The 19,060-nt window shown below is 46.0% G+C and overlaps 1 protein-coding gene and 1 long non-coding RNA gene across 11 annotated transcripts in view; one reads left to right on the top strand and one right to left on the bottom strand.

The window, feature by feature from the left end:
- Window positions 1-19,060, bottom strand: part of LOC128077568 (uncharacterized) — a 29,432-nt gene that overhangs the window by 2,815 nt on the left and 7,557 nt on the right. For 5 of the 6 annotated variants that reach the window (XM_052676979.1, XM_052676980.1, XM_052676976.1 and 2 more), the window contains exons 2-7: window positions 16,511-17,364; window positions 10,268-10,429; window positions 7,455-7,641; window positions 6,347-6,498; window positions 5,161-5,187; window positions 3,581-3,699 (exon numbers count right to left, since the gene is read on the bottom strand). In XM_052676979.1, coding sequence (XP_052532939.1) covers window positions 3,581-3,699; window positions 5,161-5,187; window positions 6,347-6,498; window positions 7,455-7,641; window positions 10,268-10,429; window positions 16,511-17,364 — 1,501 coding nt within the window. Of the gene's footprint in view, window positions 1-31; window positions 131-3,580; window positions 3,700-5,160; window positions 5,188-6,346; window positions 6,499-7,454; window positions 7,642-10,267; window positions 10,430-16,510; window positions 17,365-19,060 lie in introns of those variants that run through there. The other variant, XM_052676982.1, reaches the window with a different exon arrangement.
- LOC128077577 (uncharacterized) lies at window positions 101-16,515 on the top strand. 5 transcript variants are annotated; one of them, XR_008205061.1, is made up of 7 exons: window positions 101-2,941; window positions 3,415-3,493; window positions 4,254-4,374; window positions 4,814-5,004; window positions 5,382-13,837; window positions 14,610-14,709; window positions 15,086-16,515. It is a non-coding gene; the product is annotated as an uncharacterized LOC128077577 (long non-coding RNA). The 5 variants fall into 5 exon arrangements; XR_008205060.1 differs by having other exon boundaries at window positions 5,382-11,838; window positions 13,397-14,709; XR_008205063.1 differs by having other exon boundaries at window positions 5,382-11,132; window positions 11,760-14,709.

Raw genomic sequence — 19,060 nt, forward strand, 5'->3', positions numbered from 1 at the left:
TCCAGCTTTGCAGTTGTTCCTTATTGCTTCCCAATGCAGTAAGTGCCATGCATTCTGTTTGGTTGTAATGGCACAGGCCTCCAGGACTTGGGGAAGAAAAATCTTTTGGAACACTTTCTAAAAATAGTTGCTGTTTGAGAAAGTGAAGATGTATGTTGTGTTTTTTTGGTGTTTTTTTTTTTTATTAAATGCAACATTTCAAAGCAATTCAAATGTTTAGCAAATAGCTCATTGCTATCTTTGATTTGAAGAACTGTTCAAATCAAGCCATGACTGATATGACGCTGATTTCTATTTTCTAGCTACTGATTTTTTTATCTTCCTAAACGTTGTAGGATTTCTGTTTCATTAATTCTTAAGTATTTTGCAGTGAAATGGCTGAATTTAAGCCTTGCTGCTTTAGTTTTTTGGCTGCCTCTGCTCCCATGGGAGTAACTTTCCCTAAGAGTGCAACTCAGACCTAGGCCTGCAAGCTCTGGGTCATGGGATTTCTGTCATTGCACAAGGCTGTTCTGGACAGGGGCTTTGGCATATTGGTGTGGCACTGTGCTTCCTAGCTTACTTCACCCTAATCACCAAGTAGCTGTCATACAGATGTAAGCTTTCAGTGGCTGTCAGATCGAAACTAATGTCCTTGCCCACAAAAGATATCATAACTTGAGGTTAGCTCAAGTCCACGTAGCTACCTTAGAGCTGCAACGCTTGTAGATAAACAGGTGGATATGTCTCAACAGGAGTACCAGGCTGGAATTATCTGAAGTTTCCCATATTAGAACCTGCCCTAGGAAGGGATTTCAGATAGCATCAGTAAAGCTCCTGAGCTGAATGGCTTTTGTGGAAATGGCTGGGACTACTTCTCAGCTGCAGTCAGGGCAAGAAGCAAGGGATTAAAAGTTTCCCATGTATAAAAATGGTGCTGGGGAAAATAAGGGAAAAATATCTCAGAGGCACTTATGTGCTCCTACTTGTTCCTGGGTTTCTGGGGACTGGTAGGAATGTCAGTCTAACTAGAGGCAGTTCCACATGTACTTCGTAATGTCAGATGGAGTGGCAATAAATTTTTCAAGGTGGGCTCCTGTGGAACTTACAGCCCAGCTGGATTCTCTCCAGTCAGTGTCAGTCTGCAGTTATTTATTCAGGGCAAATATTTGACCTTCTGATGCCAGACTGTCACTTGAGAACAGTCTTCTGTCACTGAAACCAGTTCACAGTGCAAAGACAGAGAGTTCTTGTCTTAGGGATCATTTGAGCTGGAAGGAAGTTCCTTGCTCTTTGTGGAGAGTACTTTCTGCAAGGATTTGAGGGAGAAATCTACTTTTCTGCTATGTGTCAGGCTCAGGTCCATATGCTGTTAAATTCACAACTCCATGACCAGGTCGTCTATCAGCCTCTTCTGGCCCTCTAAGAAAAACAGACTTTGCAGGAGTGAAAGTGCTACTAGAAAACAGAAAATGAAATGAAAACCTAAGCCTGGCTGGAACAATATATGACAAACCACCAAGTCTTGTGCCAGTGTGTTTACCTTGGCAGGCTCTGTCTCTCCTGCTGGAAGAACCAAGTTCTCTCACTACTGTGAGAATTCTTTTGTGGACTTAAAAAAAGAAAAGAAAAGAAAAAAAGAAAAAACAGACAAAAGAAAAACAGAGCCACCGCCCTGAAGCAGATCATTCATCATAAACAGTGGGAGCATGAAAGGCGACTTGCTTTGACCTAGTTACAAAAACAAAAACAAACAGACTTTCCCTAATTGCCTGAATGACTCAAGTGGGCCTGAGTGTCAAAGGCAACAAATCTGTGCTTCCTTCAGAGCTATATGTTAACTGTGGGACACCAGGCTACAGCCTGCTCCAGTTCAAGACCTTGGGAGATGCCTCTGAGCCCAAGGAAGCCTGGGTAAGCAAAAGACAGCCAATTCTGTGTGCCTGCACGCACAAACAGGATCAAGTGCCAGGACAAACATGTTTCATAAATTGTGACAAAGGCAGTGGCTTTCAATGCTGAGACTATCAGGGTTTCAGTGCTTACGTTGCTTTGCTTTGTTATCATGGTACTGCTGCAGGACGGGCCCAACTTTCTGTCCAGCAGCATTTGCAGAGCTGTCGCTGATTTACTGAGGCTCAGTGCCTTATTTTAAATGAGCCTGAGGGTAGTAGGTACTTAAAATGCCCAAGAGCACTGTTCCCAGCTTTCTAAGCCTCAGCAAAAAACAAACGTCAGTGCATCGCTATTGCAGGATGCGTGCTAGAGAGGGTGAGAGCAAACAGGGATAGGGCAAGTGAACAAAGTTGGAAAGCAGGAGAAGAGGGAATGGAGAGACTTCAAGGGCATGGGACATGTGCGAAGTGTCTATGCCCATATGTTAGAGAAAGCCGTTTATTTACCAGCTACGGGAAGCAGCCTGGGAAAATCAGCATGCCAGGTTTCTGGAGCTGCCCATTTTCAGTCAGGTAAAAGTCATCCCTTTGGCATCTCATTCTGCAGCCTTTCTATGTGTTTTAGTTGTCCTATATGTATGCCAAAGTAGCTCTTTTAGGAGCAGTTGGGATGGCCTTTCAGTAGAAGAAAATGAATTTACTTAGGCTGTAATTCTCACCCAGGGAGTGCTGGCAGCATCTTCAGTGCTGCACAGAAAAGGCTGTGGGGGGTGGCAGAGACAGCACTTTTCTGAAGCCCACATGGGGTCTCATTTTTTTCAGTTTTAGAGGGCAGGTTCACAAGAGTTTGTATGTTTTCCCCAGCTGGTTCACCATCTATTTTAGATGGAACTGTTTGATCTCTTTCTGTTTGTAGTCCTTTCAGTTTCACAAACAATAGGAGGAAGCTTGCCTGTTACCATGTGTTTGGGCCCCAGCTAAGCTTCTCCCAGCTGGAAAAATCAGTCCATGAACTACAGAGGGTTTTCTCCAGCTGTAATTACCAGTTCCCTTGTGCATCTTGTAAGGTAGGTACAGGCTATCAGAGGGAACAATGGGATGTTCCTGAGTGGTTAAACAACTGCTGTTTCCCTATCTTTGCCCCTCTGAAAACCCAAGGAGGGCTTAAGCACATCCAAGCTGTTCCCCTCGAGGTTACCAAGACCTCAGCTGAAAAAACACAGGGAGGTGCCCAGTTCCATGTAATTCTCCTGCTTTGTTAAGATACCCAGGCTCTTCCTGTTACCTGCTTATAGATGCAAACATCACAAATCCACCAGACCAGCTGGGAGTACTTGATAGGCATGCAGAGAGGGTTTGTGCAATGGATGCTGTTATCACCTTGCACAGAGAGTGCTGCAGCTCAGACAGCAAACTCACCTGAGGGACCAGCACAGATCTCTTAACAGATATAGTAGTTAGTCACTGGAGTGACCCTTGCTAGTGATGACTAGGTAGGCACCTCCTTAGGGACCCCAATATTTTTGTTATTTTCACATAGGTAACATTGTCCAGTGGGGATCTTAGAGCACCTGGGCAAAGGGCTGTGCTGGCCAGGACGCTCTTATACTAGAAAGAAGGTAAGGAGGGTCTTCACTCAGAAAAATGTTCTTGTCACCACCAGCTGCACCAGCACTAAGTGAAACCCTCCCGCAGCTCTGCCCTACCTGTACAACTGTGGGCAGGACCTCTTCAGAGCAGCAGAGGAGAGCCCCAGCTTGCTTTGGTTTCTCAGCCTTGTCTTCCTCATAAGATCTCTCATTCTCCCCCACGCATGGCTCTCACCCTAGGGAGAAAAAGAAGCTGTAACTGGGACCAGAGGTTGATTGCTGGCAGACCTCATCTGGCTAGCATATGATACTTTGGCGTACTCTAGGTTGGTGGGAAGAAGGGAGCTTCCCACTCATAATACATCCCAAGATAAAGGGGTAAAGAACTCATATAGGTCTGTGACTCCGCCACAGCTGTGCAGTTCACCAGTGCATACAGTGCTAACTGTTTTGTGCTGCTTTATTTTGGACACATAGGAAAAGCCTTGGTTTTAGTTAAACCTAGCACTTCCCTGGTGAGTGCTGAGTAGCTGCCTAAAGCCACGTTGCACCTCACTGTTACACTGTACTAAAGGAAAAGAGAAGTGGTTTGTTTTTCTACGACTTACCTGCACCCATTGCAGGGGTGCAGAGGGGGACTTTACACAGCAAACTACCCAAAAAAGCAGCTTGACTCTCTTTGCCTTTTTATTAGGCCAGGTGCATTGGTATCAGCCCTTCTCAAGGTGTCATTTTTTGGGGCCCATGAATTAGAAGGCACCAAGCCTTTGTCTCTCTGTCACATTCACAGGCTGCAGCTGTTGAGTGCTTTCATTTGAAATGCTAATGGTGATTATCAGGTCATGGAGTCCCATGAGGTCCTCCTTAATGTTTGCTGTCTTAGGATGGACTTACTAACTTGGAAGAAAAAGGTATACAAAATGTTCAATATTTTTTTTTTTCCTATGTTGTTTTAAATTTCCTAAAATTTAGTGCTGGAAAACCTTGGGAGCAGAGGGAAAAAATCATGTCCAGGGGTAGAAATGTTGCTGATGCCTATTTTGGTGAAATTCTCACAACCACTGCCATGTTTTGGGCCTTGTCCTGAGCTGCCATCCCACAGTGCCACCAGTGGAGCATGTGCTCCAGCACAGCTCCGTGATCCTGGGCCATCTTGGCAGCATGACCTGGCAGCTGCCAAAGCAGAACCTACTGCAGCAATTCTTGAAGCTCTGCTAAATTTCCACTTCAAAACTTCAGATGAGGTCATGGGCTCAGCTGAAAACTGCAGCGTTTTCTGTGCTATTGAATTAATTGCCTGTAAGAGACTGTTTACTCATGGAAATATCAAACCTTTGTGTTTCTTACTAGGATTAATGTGTGCTGCAGCAGACTTCTGAAGGCCTTGGCAGCTCTGCACTGTGGGAAGGCAGTCCCTGGCTGTGCCAGAGATGTCCCAGAAGAGCCAGCACTGTTAATGCCACAAAGGCTGAGCAGTTGCCTGTTCCTAGCTAGCTAGCTATTGCCTATTGTGGGAGTGGGAGAACAATGGAACAAATGCAGTAAGTCATAAAAATAGCATATGTGGTCTGTTACTTTGGCAAAAAACCTTGGGGGTCAGCGAATCTCTTTTTCTATGTAAAATGCTGTGTGCTTTGGGAGCTAGGTCCATGGCAGTGCAGATACAAGCAAAATATATTCCACAAAGCAGTACTTACCAAACAGTTCTTGCTGGTCTCCAGACCCTAAAAGCAAAGAAAAATAGACTTGTAAGTACTGTGACAGTGAGACCATCTCAGAGAGGTGGGAACAAGCTGGACTCTCTTCTCATCTCTGCCCTGACTTCACTCATACCCCTTAATCTCTTTGTGGTTCTGCCTTTTACATATGGATGGTAATCCCTTCTTTCCTTTTCTTTTTGCCTCTCTTTTTTATTCAGACTGCCAATTCACATACCTCTTGCATCTGGAATGGTGTGGCAGGATTCCCATACAGCTCCTCAGCTGTAGAAGGTAAAGGTCCGCAGTACCAAATATAGGAGTGACTATACAAAGATGCGGTGTAGGAAGACTGCGCTAGGATTCAGTTTAAGAAGTGTGGATCTCAGTTCTGCTGTGCTGTGAAATAAGTAATCAGGACTTCCCATGCACTTAAATAATGTTCATAGCCAGAACTTTGCTAGACACGAACTGCAGCACTGAGCATCTTTCAGGATATGTTCTTGACAGTGTTTATGGAGTTCATGCAAATGTTTGCAACCAATTTGCAACTTTACGTGGAAATTTCATGAGAAAGTCTTTCCCGTGAGAGACTTACTCCTTCCTCCTTCCTGTGGGGCTGGGAATACTCTGATTAGAGCCTCTGCACTGGTATTTCAGCACTTCTGATCCCCCTTGGAACAGTAAAGTGCTGAGGCAGCCACAAACAATGGGAGAGAGAGAGAGAGGAAAACCATTCGTTGCAGCTTCCTTGGAATTCAGTGATAGGGCTTCCCTAAAACAAGCTTTGAGGTCTGATTATTACACTGATATGCTGCCAGTCTGGCAATAAGCTACAGGCTGACCCACTGAAATTGTTATTTGCAGTAATGAACATGTGCTTGCTTTAATCTCGCTGGCAGTATTAGTGAAGGTGCTTAGAACTGACTTCACGCATCAAACTCTTTGGGGCTGGTACACACTGGGTACCTGCTCTGTGCCCTTCTAGCCATGTTGGCATACGATCTTTGTTTGAGGCTGGGACCAGAAGCATACGGAGCACGCTTTCCTGCATGCCCCAGCCCTGGTGGAAAGCAGGCAGTGTGGGCTTGTTCTCCCAGTGCCTGACTTTGCATTTGCCTGAGCAGAACTCCCTACTTCCCGCACAGATCTCACCCAGAGCCCTGGCGCCAGGTTTATCACTCACCTTTCTGGCTGCAGAATCCTTTGGTGGAAAAGCCTGTCTTTCGGCCATGCCACCACCTTCTCTGAACTCATTTTCCTTGTTCCTATTGTTCGACAACTTCCTGAGCCCTGCTGTTGGATGGCTGTTTCCTGATTCTGGGTATCTCTCACTTCCTGCAATGAAATGCAAGGACTTATATTTGTACTCACATTTCTAAGTAATGTCCTGGTGGACAGTGCTGCCAGCAACAGGATGAGTCCTCTTAGGGCTTAATGATTGACAGAAAACTTTTTGTCTTCATGCCACAATTTGGTGCAAGGAAGGTAAATGATCCAAGCTCGTGCGTGATCGGGGCAAACTTTCTGTTGGCTTCCTCATGGTCTTATTTTCCTCTCAACCCTGCACTGAAACTGCCAATAAAGAGAGTTTCTGAGTTTTGGCACTAGAGGGCCCAAAGGCCGTTTACACAGTGACCCAGTTCTGCTAGAAGCTGTGTTGAAGGTTTGTGTTTCAGAGGGTATAACAGCAGGCTGAACTTGAAGGTTTGAAATAAACTAATTAGGTTCATTTACTGTGGTAGTTGACATGTAACATTTTATCTAGGCTTTTCAGCTGGCTTTACATGAGTAGGCTGAGTCCAGTCGTTCTCAGCCTTCTGGAAAAGTTGATCTCTGGACCAAGCTTTGCAGCTGGGGTTTATTTCCTCTTGGTCTACTGAGTATGTCATCCTCCAGGAATGTGTTCTGTGCCTGTATGAGAGAGCAGGAGACTAATAGGCATGAGGCTTCCCACCTTAGATAAAACTATATCTTGGCTGGGAGGATTTTAAAGCCACATGGAGGAGCTATACTAATAGACTTGTTCAGGTTTCCAAAAGAGAAAGATATTTTGATAATATATTTGGCCCAACCTCTGTAGCCACAGTTACAGTGGGCAAGAAATCTGACTTCGCACATGTGAAGGAGCAAGTGTTCAAGGTATTTCAGAATGCATCTTTTATGGGATAAAACCTTAGTTGGGAAGCTGGCACCTTCCTATCTGCCTGTCCTAGGGAAAAGGGAGTTGCCGGTCAGCTTGTCTCACCAAGTGGTGACAAATGGAAGGGCAGTTTTGGGGCAGCCAAACTCACCACAGTAGTCGCTGAGCTTGTCGGTGTTTGCTCCTATTTCTGGGATGATTGAAAGATCAGAAGGGTTTCCAGTCTGAACCAAGAGGCTATGAGGTCTGCTTCTCCCTGCCAGAAATGTCTTCATGTCTTGGTACGAGTTGAGGAACATGCTGGCAGCTCCACAGGAGCAATGCTGCATGAGGTACTCCTACACCAGACAAGAGAAGGTAAGCAGACTGTGAGGCTGCAGCAGCTCAAGGTAGCGGGTCAGTGTGAAGGCACAGACAGATTGCAAGCATTCCAGCCCTGGGATGCTCAGCCTTGTCCTGAGACCTGACAGGACCCAGATAAGGGATTTACCTCTCTGTAAGGCTGAGCAATCTAGAGTAAGCAATGCAGATTTTTTCATGGATTCATTAGTGCTTGACTTGAACTGCTTGGTGTTCAGCAGCTTTTGGGGTTGTTTGCCAGAAGGAGTTGAAGACAGTTTCTAAACACAGAGCTGCTCAGCTGAAGCAGTTGTGTAAATAAACATCCATTATAACAGACTCACATTTTATGATAATATTATTTGTTTTGGACCATGCACAGACAACAATATCTTGTATTTTTATTGATGGGAGGCCATAACTTGCTAACGTGTTACCAAACACTCACCATATGTGGTGCTTTGCTGTAGCTGGTACAGTGAGAGAGGGAGCCTTTCAACCTTGTAATTGACAATCTTAATGTAACATCTCATATGGATATGTTTCACATAGCACTTTGCAGTATCTGGGCTTTTGGGGGGGTGCTTTGAAAAGCTGATAAAATATGTTGCTTTTTACCCAGGGCATTGAGGATCATTTGTAAAGCAAAGGACATGAAGTAACTGTGTTCCCTGTGCTCCTCAGTATCAACTCTGTACACAGCCCCTGCCACAGGTGTGTCTGGGAGGTCTTTTGGTAAGTATGGAGGTCATTAAGCTGGTGAGATCTAATGGGATCGCAGTAAAGGCAGAGAATGATACCTCCTCTTTATTGTGGTTTGGCAAGTAGCCTTAAGATGCCCCCCCTCCCAGGAAAAAGTCATGCGGACATCAGCTGTTATGTCCTATGGCAAATAGTGGTAGTAATGTTTCTCTTCTATATTCTTCTATATATATATGTATAGAGGGCTTGTGGGACTGAGGAGGAAAATAATGGAGAATTACTTGGATGCAGAAGATGCAGGCACCACAGTAATACCGGGAGAGCATTCAGTTTTGTAGATCATGTTGCAAGTGCTGAGTGTTACAACTGGGAGTGCAGTTCCCCCAGCATATCACGGGACATATGCAGGCAAGAAGGCTGTGTTGAGAGACCTTGGAAAATACTGTGAGGACCAGTTTCGAATATTTACATAAATGCACGGTGCCTTTCATTTTAATGGGAGCTGGAGGATGGTGCACATACACCAGATGATGATTTGACCCTGAATTTGCAGCTTATAAGGGTTGCTTTGGGCAATGACTCAGTTGTAGAGCTTCAGGAAACGTGTTAACAATTCCCAGGCTCTATGCAGGAGGTTGCATTCCTCTGAGTGTGAGAGATGAGTACATGGAAATGACGAGCCTCCCTGCTCTGCAACCTGACTCACAACTTGGCTTCAGCTCTGAGAAGGAGCTGGTCACCTACTGCAGATCCAGTCCCAGCAGGTGGGAGAGCAGTACCAGGGGAGGAATGACTGTGTCGGAGGAATGAAAGACTCATCACAGCATGGTGGGAAGAAATAGCTGAGTGTGACAGACCCCTTGTGTTCCTTTGGGGGTGATATAATAAATGAAAGGGGAGAAAGGGAAGGGAGGTGAAAAGGTGGAAAGCTGGTATGGTGGCCAAAGAAAAGGAACTGAGAAAAAGAGGTGGCGCGGAGCTGAACAAAGTGTTCAGGGTCTGAGAACTTGGTGTGTGGGAGGAAGCTGAAATGACTTGAAAATTTAAATCAAATTCCACAGCTAGCTCTGGCTGATTTAAAAAAAAAAAAAAAATTAATGAAAGAAAAGACAGATGGGAGCACTAAGATGTTTCAAGTCATAAATTCTGAGTTCTTTACAGAGAGAGTGGCAAAGTGCTGGAACAGGCTGCCCAGAAAGACTGTAGATGCCCCGTTCCTAGAGGTGTTGAAGGCCAGATTGGACGGGGCCCTGGGCAGCTTAGTCTAGTATTAAATGGGGAGGTTGGTGGCCCTGCATGTGGCAGGGAGGTTGGGATTCATGATCCTTGAGGTCCCTTCCAACACTGGCCATTCTGTGATTCTGTGATTCTTCCTTTGGTAGCTCAGCAGAGCAGAAAGAGAAAACTAAAAAACAAGCATGGATGTTGGGCAGTGGTACCACCAATTCTCTCTTCTACTGTGTCTATTTTGTGGGAAATTCTGGGATTTCGACCACATGAAAATAGAAGGGAAAGAAAGAACTTGCAATTCAAAACGTGTGATTGCTACAGAAGTCCATGACAGTGTTTTGTTTTGATAACACTGTCAGAGGGAGATGCATTCTTGGGGCATTTTTGACTGCAAAGAAATGAAAGCTACCAACAGAGTTGGCCATGGCATGAGGTGAGGGGGCCCTTTTTAACTCAACAGAAGCAAGTAAATGGCAGTTAGGGCATCTGAGAAACAAAACTGGATGAGAAGAGAAATCTAAGACCACCCCAAGAGAAACTGAGCTCACCATGGAGGGCAAGGGCTCCCTAAAGAGCAGAGCACCCAGCCCAGGTGGTCAAGTAAAATCAGCATCATCCCTCAGGTGGGCTGGAGACTTCCCATATGGGCCTTGAGTATATCATTTAATGAAAGATTCTATGCTGTCTGCTTACCTCTTTTATCTGGCTCATCTTCTGCTCTTTCTGTAAGCTGCAGACTTGCTTTTGGAGCCGCAGGTTGTGCTCCTGCAGCTGCCCAATCTTCTCAATCAGTTGGCAAATGTGTTCCAGGTATCCCAGGCCAGATCCCAGGGCTTTGCTGTTCCCTTGGTTCACCTGCAATGACAAAACAGCCTGAGCCACAGATGGCAGAGCAACCCTTACTGGCATCTGGGAGCCCAGCCTGCTCTTTGCAGACACATGTACCTGAATCGATCTGCATCTTGTGAACAACATCTTCCCAATTTAGTAGAACCCAGATGCCATTTTCTCAGATATTAAGGAAGTCTGCTGGCCCAAGTTTGCAATATAGCTTTGTCAGGATGTTCTGTAAGTGTGGCATCAACTGGTCTTAAAATGCTTTTATCAGAGCACTGGCAAAAATGATCAGTATTGGAGAGAAACATTGCAATGCTGTGAGTTTTACTGTGCTGTAGTTCTTTCAGAATGACGAGTCGCCCATTTGGAAATGTGTGCTTTCAGCTTGGTCTCTTTGGAGCTGAGCTCAAGGCACAGCAGCTGCCTGGGACTGGGCACTAGGAGGTGGTGTGATTTTTGATGAAAAGGATTGCCTGTGTTGCTGTCCGTGAGCAGATTTTCGCAGTGTTTGTGCGTCAGCAGAAAAGCATGAGCCACGAGTAGGCTGTACTGCTGCTCTCTGCCCAACCAGGACCTGCAGTGTCTCCCCATGCCCAGCCTGTAGCCTCTGCCCCAGGGCTTCCCTGCACGTGGGCAGGGCACCGCTGGATGCAGTGCTCACAAATGCACGCAGAGGCTCTCTTCCACCTTGGCGCTGCCTGCTGCTGTGCATCTGATGTCAGTAAGTAAAATAAGCCTCAACCTTTACAAAAACGGTGCTGTAAGTTTACCTTCAAAAAAAAAAAAAAAAGTTCCCTCTACAAAAGCAGGAAGCCTACTCTGTCTCCTTTCCCACAACAATCTACGTTTTTGGGGAAATGCCAGCCTTAGGACTCTTCCTGTCTTTTCATTATGTCAGAAAGCTCATGGTGTGTTCAAAAATAATCAGCATTAGGATTTACTTCTTTTTAAACAAATGATGATACAATGTTGTTTATAAATAGGCGTTATTATGTCCAGATGTTTTTGTGTCTGAAGCTGGGACAGAGGTCACATGAAATGGTATGAAAATCCACTGTGACTCCAAGTCTCCATTGGCCATTTGCCTTCCTGAGCTCTGTGTCCCTCTCAGCAGCACCCGGAGGAGAAGTGGCAGGACAGAGGTCACCCATCCCAAAAGAAAAGAGGGAAAAGGAGTACTTGTTCCAGGCTTCTAGCAAGGGGGATTCACCCTTGTGGAGGAGCTAAACCACATTGGGTATAATATACTGGAGGATCCCATTCTACAGCCATCCCTCAGAGTGCCCAGATCGGGAACTTCAGGCTATTGAACAGCAAATTAATGTGTGTTTTGTTGCCATGATCCCAGCAGGTGCAAAGGAGTGAGAAGGCGACCAACCAGGCAGAGCCTGCAGTGTTTGCCCACCCCTGCAGGGCCAACCATCTCAGTAGGTAGCACGCAAGTGTAAGAGCTTTGAAGGGAGAGCTTCAGCTTTTGTGCCCTCCCACGAGGCCCATTTGCGGTAGGATTGCTCAGATGTGGTGGGCATTCAATACAGAAAGTTTGTGTAACTTGGCAGGTTGCCCCCAAAAATGTTTGCCCAGAGAGGGCCTCTCCAGGGCCCCTTCCAGGACTTTTTTTCCATGGACTGGAAACGCCTACACATCCCTCACTATCTTCTGGCTGTGCTGCGTACAGAACCTGCTCTGTCACGTATTGGTATAAATATTTTCCTCTCAGCACCTATCAGAGTTTTATGCTTGAAGTTGTGGGGGAGCAACCACAGGAAAACTGCAAACATTTTCCAGGAGGAGTCCCTTTCTGTCTGTCCTCTCAGATGAAGCTTCCCAAAACATTCATCTCACGGGGCTGAAATGTTTCCCATTCCCCACTGGGGATTGCTAAATAGTACTCGAACAAAAGCCATGTACCTATTTTTGGGTGCATAAAACCTATGTTTCTTAATATAAAGATGCAGAGGATCAGGTAGAGCTTACAAATCGGAAGGTTAAAGTTAGAATAGGGAACAATAATGTATAAATTGTGCCAGCTTTTTCTTTCGGGCACGTCAAACTGAAAGACACTCTCAGAAAGAAGAAAAGGACGGCAAGGTCCCAGCCCCACTGTGCTGAGTTGCTCTCACTAACAATTTGACCGTGTGGATTGAAGGGAAACTGGAGTGAGATCTCTGCCCTTGGGAGTGCTCACCTGACTAGGTTTTGGGGATGGGTTTTCAGCAGGTGCAGCCCTCCTCAGCAATAAATCCTCACAGTTCTGCTAGCTCACAAATTCCTTGGGAAGCCTAAAAATACAGGATCAGTGCCTGCACTGGGAGCTGCTGCTCTTATCTGGAGCTCTCTGGTCAATATTTTGGCTGGTGTAAAATCATGCTTTTCCTCCAAAGTCACTGGAGTTGCTCTACCTTATTGCACTACTGAGGTATGAAGGCCAGTGGGAGCTGCAAGACAGACAGTTGTTTACCAGACTCTTTGCTTTCTCCCATGAACAATTTTGAGTAGAACAGTACTCTGTCCTTCTAGAAATCCCCATCCGCTTTCCTCCACCCCATCAGCATGGCGAGCAAGGATGGAGCATGGGGCCTGCACAAAGGCAAAGGAATGTAATCACATGCTGCACATCATGGGCTTGGAGCGACTGATTGGTGACGCCATAGGCAGTGCGGGAAGCATTTGTCAGTGGGAGCTGACAGCACCCTGAGGCTTGTGAATAACAGGAAAGTGAGGGATCATGCTGTATATTTCTGATCACTCCACCCTGATGTCCACGAGTGGTTGCACTGCTGATAGCTTCTGGTTTCCTGCGCGTGGCACGCACAGGCTATGGGCAGAGCATCACAGCTTGCCCTATCCTTCCCCTCAACCCTTCTCCTCTCCACTGACAAGTAGTTTGACTTCTTTGGACAAGGATAATTAGTGCTGTGTGATTAATGGGCTTTTTTTTTTCATTTAATGACGACAACGTTCCCTCCCTCTCTCTTCTTGTAGGGGCCTGGGCTGACTTTAAATGTAAACTTTATGGAGTGTGAGGAAGTGTTTGCAAAGCAAAAGCATCAAAAGCTAAGTATCTTCAAACTGACCCAAAACATTTAATTTGGCTTAAAAGGAAATGCTTTTATTTAGCCTTCAAAGTTCTCTTGTTGTTTAACAGCTTCCACACTCTTTCATCTTTTTAAATGTAGGCAAATTTCAAAATAACGCCAGTTCAAAACAGAAGATCAGAACGCTTTGTTTAAGAAATGCCAGACTGAAATGATGTGATGTATATTTTCAACCAAAACCTTTCACCAAATGAATCCAAAGCATCAAAACATTTGTCTTTTCCAGTCCCTCTTTTCCAGCACTTTCCCTCATGTTTCTGTGAAGCAGTCTCAGCAGCAAGGTTGGAGGATATCAAGTCCTCATCCAGGGCTGCATCCTCTCTTGATGGTAAGCTCAGAGCCACTGGCAATACCACAGCCAACTGGGCTGGGGAAACTCCAAGTGAATTAATGCATTAGGAATTAATTGGAAGGGGCATGTTTTTTTGCCAAGCAGAGTGGGAATTCCATGTACTGGCCTGTTGTCTTTCAGATGACACTGACTGTGTTTCCAGAGATGTCAAGCCTGGAGTGGTCTTAGGGACACAGACAAGAGTTGGCTTCTAAGTCACATTTCAGACAGGTGACAGGAGCATGTGAAAACTCCAGTGAGCACGGAGCAGGGCCTCAGCTGGGGCAAACCAAGATGCATCCATCAGTTGTACAGATAGATCACTCTGGATCACACAGTGTCCTGCCTGCACTGCATGACAGTGAGGACGGGACAACATTGTGCAGGTTTAGCGAGGGCACAAAGCTCTGTCGTTGCTGTCCTCATGCTCTGAGGCTCAAATACAGCAGCAGCCCTGGTCTGTTGTTGCTCCAGATAGCCTGGGCACTGCTGGCATCCCAGCAGTTAGCAGAGTGCTGCTCCTGAGATAGAGCAGCCCAGAGGTGCTCTGTGACGGGGGGCAGGCTTCCCCAGTGTCCAGGTCACAGCTGTATTTGTACTGCTCCAAAAACAAACACAGAGAAGTGCTCTGGGGCACAGAGCTTTAGCACTCAGCCAGTGAGGATATTAAAAAGGAGAGGAGATAAGCCACGAAGAGCTTCATTTCCTCTTCAGTCTCTTTCTAATTTATTCTCTTGTTTATTTAAATGGTCTGCTTTGGGAAACTGAGGCTTGGCTTCACAAAGGATTTAAAGGAATTTCATGGGCAGCCAAAGCTGTCAGACAAGATCAAGCTAGCTGCAAACCCTCCAGAGCGACAGAGAATTTAGGTAACTTTATAAAAAGTTTCCTTGTATTCGAAGTCTGCTGCTCCAGTCCTTTCTGAGCTCCTAGCCAAAAGGCCAGGCCACTGTCTGGGAACCATCAAAGTCACTCACTTCACAAGAATGTGCGAGGTGGCTCTGGTGAGGAAGAGGACACTCCATTTGATTGTGATCTGCTTGTGCTGCCCAGATGTGAATATTAAGGGCAGTGGTCCTGAGCTATGGGGCCATCTCTGACCTTCCTCACTGCTTTGGGAGGTCTGGCCGACTGATGAGTCTGTGCCTGGCCAGGGAGGTCATGGTGAAATATGCTTGTTACATGCACAGCACATGTCTCTTGGCCCCCTCCTGCCTCCCTTTTCCAATTCATCCTGTTACCCAGATGGGAAGCCACGCGTGGACTCACCATGGTAACACAGCCCCACATTCTGATGATATAGGCAGCATCCCCAGGCCTGGTGTGTGACATGGGATGACTGACTCTCTGGAGCCTCCAACAGGTACTGCTCTTGGGAATTACTTTTTAGAGGGGTCCAAGCACCTTGTACGTTCTGAAAAGCCCCCTCTATGCACTCTTTGGTGACCGCTGGTACTTAGCCTGCCCTCTCCTTTCCTTCTGCCTACTGAGCTCTCTGTTCTGGCTCTCACTCAGGTATTAACTTGCAGTGAAGTTAACTTTTTGTCGCTAGCTCCTGGAAGCCACAATGGCAGGCAGGTTCACAATCTGTCAGCATGTCTGTGTGCACTCCAGGCAAAGCTCTGGCCTGAGCACTTGCCAGCATTTAGTGTGGAGCAGGTACTCAGGCGGCTTTTTATTCTCCTATTCATTGCACAGTGTACCCAGCAATGGGAAAGGAGTGAGTTTGAAGTAGCACAAGTTACTGAAAAAATTACTTCTTTGTAATTAAGTCGGTCTCTGAACACAAGAATTTCCATCACAGCTGTTCCAGTAAAGTAAAATGGAAACTCCCAGCAAAGATTTGGATTTGTGCATTAATTTGCTGTTCACTCACTACTTGAGAACTGACTCTTGAGCCAGATCCAGGCCTGGGCAGAATGAACTGCCCCTCAGACAAGTTTTCTCCAAACTTTGAAGCCTCAACAGCCAGCCAGCTGTTCCCAGAAACAGGAATAACTTGACTTTGAAACCGTGTTCTGCTCCCACCTCAGCTAACAGAGCGGTGTGGCTCTGCAGGATAACTTACTTCACAGTTTTCATTTTAAGAACAAACATAAGCACATCCTCTAATCTAAAGCTTTTTGAAATGGACTTTACTGTTAGTTCAAATGTCTCATAATTTGTTATGGACAGCAGAACTGAGGGCCACAAAGATGGTGAGGGGCCTGGAGCATCTCTCCTATGAGGAAAGGCTGAGTGAACTGGGTCTGTTCAGCCTTGAGAAGAGAAGACTGAGAGGGGACCTGATCCAGGTCTATAAATATCTAAGGTGTGGGGGGCAGAATGGCGAGGCTGGACTCTTTTCAGTGGTGAGTGGAGACAGGACAAGGGGAAACGGCTGGAAACTGCAGCATAGGAAGTTCTGCACAAATGTGCGCAAGAACTTCTTTACAGTGAGGTGACGGAGCACTGGAACAGGCTGCCCAGGGAGGTGGTGGAGTCTCCTTCTCTGGAGATGTTCCAGACCTGCCTGGATGCCGACCTGTGCGACCTGCTGTAGGGAACCTGCTTTGGCAGGGGGGTTGGACTCGATGATCTCTGGAGATCCCTTCCAACCCCTACAATTCTGTGATCCTGTGATATTTAGAGAAGCCTAACTATAAGATACAGTTTAGGTGCATTTCTTACCTCACTCAGTCTACAGCATTCATTCATGTATTCGTCCAGACTGTCACTTGTGGGGTACTTCTTCAGCTGATGTCCATGGAGCTGAAGGTCTTGTGCACTGCCAAAGGTCTCTGTGTAATTGTCAGCAATTGTTTTTGGCTCCTCTATGGGAATTGGGGTGGGAAGAGTGCTCTCTGTGGGGGAGTTCGTCTCTGGGGATGGTTCTTTTTCCAGAGATTGCCTTTCACTCTGGTCAAAACGCTCATCAGGATTTTCTGCTTCCTGAGGAACACTGAAGTCTTCAAGGGAAGGTGTGGGAACCTCCACAACATCTGACTCCTGGCTATAGAGCTCATCTTTCTTTTCACTCTCCACAACTTGCTGGCCAACCTTCCTGGAACGTTCTTTACATGCTCTCATTATCAGGTGGTCAATTTCTGGAGAAGATGAGGTGCTAAGCACACCTGAGTCACAAAATGAGTCTCTACTGTGAAGAACAAAGCTCTTCTCTGAGCCCGTTGGCGTTGATGGAGAGTTAGCTCCGCTTGGCAGCTCAACTCCCGAGTCCTCAGATTCAAATTTGGAGAATCTGTGAAGGCGGCACTTGGACTCAAAGCTGCTGAGGTCAGGCAGTGTGGCTACATAATCTGTGCCTGCTGGGGCTTCTGCATAGTCTGTGTCTGCTGTTATGGCTGTGGCATTTGGACATCCCTGGCAGTCCTGTGGGAAATTTGTGCTGGGAAGATGGGGTTCCTCGGTGCAGGCTGCATCAGCAGGAGCCTCTGGTACTAGCCCTGGGTTCTGAATTCCTTCATTGCTCAATATCTTCATATGTGTTAGCACTACTTTGTCCTCAGCAGGTGGACTCTTCTTACCTGTGTAAAGGAAAACAAGCAGAAAGTCACAAGAGACTGCAAACTCAATCTAATCTACAGCCCATCGCCTGAGGAATGTAAATGGAAAGTTGTCTGCAGTAATATTGCAGAAGGGGGCAGCCCTGGTCTGGTTTGTTTTTCTTGAGCTATATACAGCTTTCTTGTAGACTTTGCTACAACAAAAGTATTGTGTTTCATAGACCTGAAGTCCTTCATGGGGGTCATAAATGCACACAGAGTTCTGAGTTAGTAGGTAGGTAGAAAACAATGCATGTAGTCAGATGATTTTTCTTTTTTTTTTTTGGTCATTAATTGCAAACAGACACAGGGGAACATAAGATAGACAATTTCCTGATTAAATGTATTCTGAAGCAGCAGTAAGAAAAAAAAAAAAAAAAAGGACAAAACCAACTCTATTTCTGTAGATTTGAGTGAATTCCTGGTTGCAACAAGTAATTTACAAACTGATTAGCAGTGCCCTGTACTCGTACAGATGATGATAAGAAAGTAGTGATAGGAAAAGTAAATGAGGCACTATAGGACTTTCTCACTCTCTGTATGGTGTTAGCTCTGAAGTCATTTCTAAATGAACTCTTTCCTTCCTTATAAAGAGAAAGGATGTGGGAGTAGCTTTGTTCATTAGTTTTTGCACGTGAACAAAGAGGACTTATTTTCACGTTGTGATTATCTCACGCAGTGATGCGGATGAAGTGTAGAACAGTCTCTGGGTGAAAGGCTGATCTGGACAAGCTGGAGATTTTCCCCAGGTTTTCTTACTGCTTTTCTGGATCTCACATTTCAGAGTGCAGTTTTGCTTCACTCTGGTGTCTGCTATAAGAGGTAGCACGAACGCTGAAGCACAAAACTTCAGTTTCTTTGATACTTTCTCATTTATTACTTTGTGACCCAGGGCACCTCGGAGGGCTACCACGCACACACTCATGAGGATGCCTTACTTCCTCCTTCGTTTCCTGTAATTCCCTCTGTTGCTTTCCTTCCTTTTCACCAAGCCCACAGCTGCTTCAGAAACTCATGACTGGCAGCATGGCAGTCTGTAAGCAGGTAGAAGAGGTGAGGACCCCCAGCTGGAGGCAGTGAGGAGAGCTCTGCTGTGCAGCCTTCCTTCATTGCAACCCAGAAAAATCCCTGTTTCCAAAATAACCCGTTTTCCAGCCTTCCCTCCTCCAGCTTGCCTTCTGCAGACAAGGCATTAATTTTACTCATTAATGCCAGGCTAGCAATTACGTGAGTCAATTTCTACTTTATTTAAATACTCCTTTTATTTGATCTTAAGAATTTCTCAGGACACAATTGAAACATGCCCTTCACTGCTCATATGCAGCCATACATTTAATATTTTACATTGGATTTTCAAAAGGGCTGAGAGTGATGAAGGATCATATCTGATGGGATTTCTTTGGGACTTTCTATGGGTGTGTAGTGCTTTTAAGCCCATACAAAAGACCTTGTTTATCCAATACAGACTTGTACTCGCCTCCCTTGGAAGCATTCTCAGGCATCTCTCCACTGCAAAGAGCTGCATCTGAGACAGCACCAGCCTGCCAGCTACACTGCACCAGCACACTGCTGTGATGGGCAGCCAGAAAAAGACACTGCCCATGGAAAAGCCACAGAAAGCTCATCAGGAGCTGCTGCACTGGGCTGGGTAACAGGGCACCTCCTTTTGGGATGAGCA

Source organism: Tympanuchus pallidicinctus, unplaced genomic scaffold, assembly GCF_026119805.1.
Source record: "Tympanuchus pallidicinctus isolate F22 unplaced genomic scaffold, pur_lepc_1.0 scaffold16, whole genome shotgun sequence".
Lineage (NCBI taxonomy): Eukaryota > Metazoa > Chordata > Aves > Galliformes > Phasianidae > Tympanuchus > Tympanuchus pallidicinctus.